The sequence below is a fragment of the Ascaphus truei genome, chromosome 1 (genome assembly GCF_040206685.1).
Source record: "Ascaphus truei isolate aAscTru1 chromosome 1, aAscTru1.hap1, whole genome shotgun sequence".
Taxonomy (NCBI): Eukaryota; Metazoa; Chordata; class Amphibia; order Anura; family Ascaphidae; genus Ascaphus; species Ascaphus truei.
In genome coordinates, this window is record NC_134483.1 from 197,445,638 (window position 1) to 197,449,449 (window position 3,812).

General features: G+C 47.3%; 1 protein-coding gene across 1 annotated transcript; it reads right to left on the minus strand.

The window, feature by feature from the left end:
* Positions 1-407: 407 nt before the first annotated feature.
* On the minus strand, positions 408-3,490 carry LOC142470047 (glutathione S-transferase Mu 4-like). The gene is made up of 8 exons (XM_075576934.1): positions 3,384-3,490; positions 2,846-2,921; positions 2,108-2,172; positions 1,829-1,910; positions 1,485-1,585; positions 1,305-1,400; positions 972-1,082; positions 408-589 (listed from the first exon to the last, which is right to left on the minus strand). The coding sequence occupies exons 1-8, from the start codon at positions 3,414-3,416 to the stop codon at positions 497-499; spliced, it is 657 nt and encodes a 218-aa protein (XP_075433049.1). The 5' UTR covers positions 3,417-3,490; the 3' UTR covers positions 408-496.
* Between the last annotated feature and the right edge of the window lie 322 nt (positions 3,491-3,812).

Sequence of the window (3,812 nt, forward strand, 5' to 3'; positions counted from 1 at the left end):
AACTCCCTCACACTGTATACTGTATACCAACACCTCGTCTCACCACCTTCAAGTCAAACTTTAGAACACACCTGTTAAATGAAGCATTCCAATAGACCAGCTCATGGCTACTGTCTTATGCCCACAGTCACTCTTACCAACGACTTCCATCTACTGCACTTACCTCCCTCACCTGCCGTCTCTGTAAGCTTCCCAACATTCCACTTACATTGTAAGCTCTCGGGGAAGGGATATCCTTTCCTATTGTTTGTTGCATAATAATTTCCTGTACTGTAGTCTTTTTAAGAAAGTGCCAAGTACATTGTGGGCACTATATAAATAAAGATGTACATACATTGACAAAATGATCAGAAAAATGCAACTTTATTGAAATCTTTCTACAGGAATAAATAGTATGGGGGAGAAAACACTGGGAGACCCAAATCAGGGTCAGGCAGGGTCATACAAAAAGCGTGACAGGGGGAGGAGAGTGCACGAGGGAGATATACAGGACCCCTTATTTGCAGTTGCCCCACGCTGCCATACGGTTGTTGATCGGGGTCTTCATGAAGTGAGGGGTCTTCATATACGCAGCAACAGGAGGCAAAGCCTTGGAGAGGAAGAAAGGATATATCAGCTTAACGACTATGTTAATGAGCTTCCTAATTATGGGAGAAAACCAGATTCCAAATCTTCCCCCATGTGACAACCAAGTAATGTGAATAATTACAGGAAAATACCTGATTAGTCATTACGAGCTGTGCAGAATAAGCCATTCCTGGACTCAGCACAGCAGACATCAGTCCACCCTCAACCATTATACCCACATACTTACTGCAATCGTGTCCAGGTAGAGTGGAGGCTGAAGGAGCCCTGATGGTAACAGACCTCCTGTAGTGTGCATAGATAACCCTGCCATGGGATGACAGCTGAGGGATGCTAACAAGACAGCCATAATGGGGATAATAAGACAGTTCTGGGGTGAAAGTCACCTCAATTCGGGTCAGGAAATCCTGTAGGTTCGTGAAGTTTTGCAGACACGTTGGTTCCAGCATTCGGTGTTGATCCAAAACATCGTACATCAGGAAGTCAGCAAAGGTGATCTGGGGGAGGGGGAGGAGATTGGAGGCAGTCAGGATCTCTCCTCCACACCCTGGTGTGACCCCTGACAGTACGCCAAGGCATCATCTGGCACTGCCATACCCAGGAGGAGGAGGGGAGAATGCAGATGGGGAGATGTAGAAGCAAGAGATGATAGGATGTAGTAGGGAGAGGAGAGAGCTAGCTTGAGTGAAGAGATGGGGTGCTTGAGGGGGAGAGGGCACCTTTTCTCCTGCAATCCAAGTTCCGTCTCCAAGGAAGCGAGAATATCTTGTTAGAGCGACAGGCAACTTCTCCAGGTATGGTCCCTTCAGGGTCTCCTGGGGGGGGGTTGGAAATATGTTAATGTCACTCACCCTAATTTTACCTCCACCCCCAAATATCTCTCCAGCCCTCAGACTCACAAACAGGGGGTTATAGGCAATCGTGACAAGGTCCCGCCGAAAATCCATGACCTGGTTCTCCATCAGATCCACACGGAGCTTCTCCCCCTCCAACTCCCCACCTGGTAGGGAAAAGAAAGACTCAATGGGAGAGGAAGATTCAATATGGGGGGGGCGCGGAAGAGCTAGAAAGACTTGGGGGCTGTCTCTGGTTGTGCTGAAGCTGCAAATGGGCCATATTCAGTCAAAATTCCCAAATTATGTCTACGGGCAAATTTAGCTAAAAACGGCTAACCCTTTAATTGGGGGAAGGAGAGAGACATCCCTCAAGGGGTATTACTCGGACTCTGTGGGCAGATTCTTACACAGTCCATGTTTGCGTGCAATGTAGCGCAGGATGGCGTTACTCTGTGTCAGCTTCACATCTTCGTCCAACAGGTACGGCAACTGCAGGAGGAGAGGGTAACTAGTATCACCCCTCAGGAAATGGGATTCCCCTCCAACCTCCCACAGTCTTCAAACTGAATCATCCCACCAATTTAGGGAGGTATTAGACCACTTTTACACTAGGGAAATAAAATTCCCCTCCATATCCCCCACCCACTTCCCCATAGCCCACCACCCCTCCCTGGGGTCACTTGTACATTGGGGAAGTCCAGTCCCAGCTTCTCCTTCTCGTCCAGCCACTGGCTCTGATCATAATCTGGGGCTAAGGAAGAGATGAATCTGTGTGACACCGATACACTGCACACAGGGAGTGGCACACACTGCACAGAGGGTGGCAATGTGTGTACACACTGTTACAGGTTCTAAAATACATAGGCTGGGAATCATTAAGCTGCAATGCGTTGTAACACTCCTGATGGACACCAATTAACGCAAGATTGGGGTGTGATACTCTTACCCTGCATCACAGCTCAGTGAGTGCCAGCTATAGTGTAATAGTGTCACACCACATGCAAGTTATCAACGCATTTCCACTCACAGCTGGAAGGCTGATCCATGCATCTACTACTGTCAGGTTAAAGCACGATAGTACAAACTACTTTTATTTATACAGTCACAACTCTGCTTTCTCTGTAATAGTAAGTGATCAGAATTATTGTGTGAATCTTTCAGAAATTCTCTGCCCCATCACCCATCTATATTGAAGTCAGGCGCAGTAACAGCTTTCAGCAAGACACTGATGCAGGGAGGAGGTGGGTGTATATAAACTAATCCACACCAAACTGGAGAGAAAAGACTCCACAAACAGACTGCTTAACCCCTTCCAGGGGTCCTGGCAGGAGGCCGTAGCGATACCAATGGTGCATAGAGCAGAGTAGTTTAGGGAGTCACAAAACATGGCACTGTCTGCTACCCCACACGTGTGATGCACTCACCGTCACCAGTCACATATAGTTTCTCCTCATACAGGGTCCCCGTGTATTCTAGCAGGAGACGGATGGAGTGAGCCAGCTACAGGATGGAGAGAAATAGGAGAGGTAGAGAATGGATAATACTTCAATATTACCCCCTCCTCCCAGTGTACCCCCTAAACCTTCATTACTCCTCACAGTATACTCCTCAACCATTCAGTATTACCCCTTCCTCCCCATATACCCCATAGCTTCATTACCTCCCTCCTCTCTGTACCTTCAATAGCACTATATACCATCCTCCCCAAATTCCTTCAATGCTACCCTCTCACCATACTTCATTACCCACCTCCTCCCAGAATACTCCCCCCATTCCAAATCAATATTATCCTCTGCCCATATCCCCCATAACTTCAATATTACCCCCTCCTCCCCATAACTACATTACCCCTCTTATTTCCATACATCAATATTACACCCTCACCATATCCCCCATATAGCATTACCCCCATCCTGCCAGTAACCACTTATGCTGTAGTATTATCTCCCCACAGTGACTCACCCCTCGGATGTCCCAGTACCCCAGTATCACCATCCTGCTCTATATCAGGCTGTGACTCTGCCCTCCTAATAAATTCTCTTAACTATGGACAAGCTAAAGATCAGGCTCTGAGCTTGTCACGTGATATACTGTCTCACAGCCAATCAGGTCTGGCAAAACTCCTGCCTCCCTTGCCCCAGACAGCTGAGGCCATTTAAAGGGACAGCACAATCACAAGCAGCAATTAAGATATTTCTTATGGATTCTGTGGTTTCTACAACAAACCCTAGTAGCCATTTTATTCTATCCCAGAGGCTCAGAATGTCAGGATTTGGAACATGGATCCGTGAAGTCTATATACCTGCAGCCAAAATTGCTTCATTATTTTTACTCTGCGGCCCTGAAGCAGGAATATCCTTAAAACCTGCCCTGTTTGTGGCCTTTGAGGAC

Bases quoted from the DNA above. Each gene is read 5' to 3' on its own strand.
- LOC142470047 (XM_075576934.1), bottom strand. From the start codon at position 3,416: ATGGTGATACTGGGGTACTGGGACATCCGAGGG. The intron at 1,586-1,828 runs GTAAGAATCTGC...TTTCCCTACCAG, and splicing joins TGCACGCAAACATGGACTGT to GTGGGGAGTTGGAGGGGGAG. The intron at 1,083-1,304 runs GTGCCCTCTCCC...CCCCTCCCCCAG, and splicing joins CTTGGATTGCAGGAGAAAAG to ATCACCTTTGCTGACTTCCT.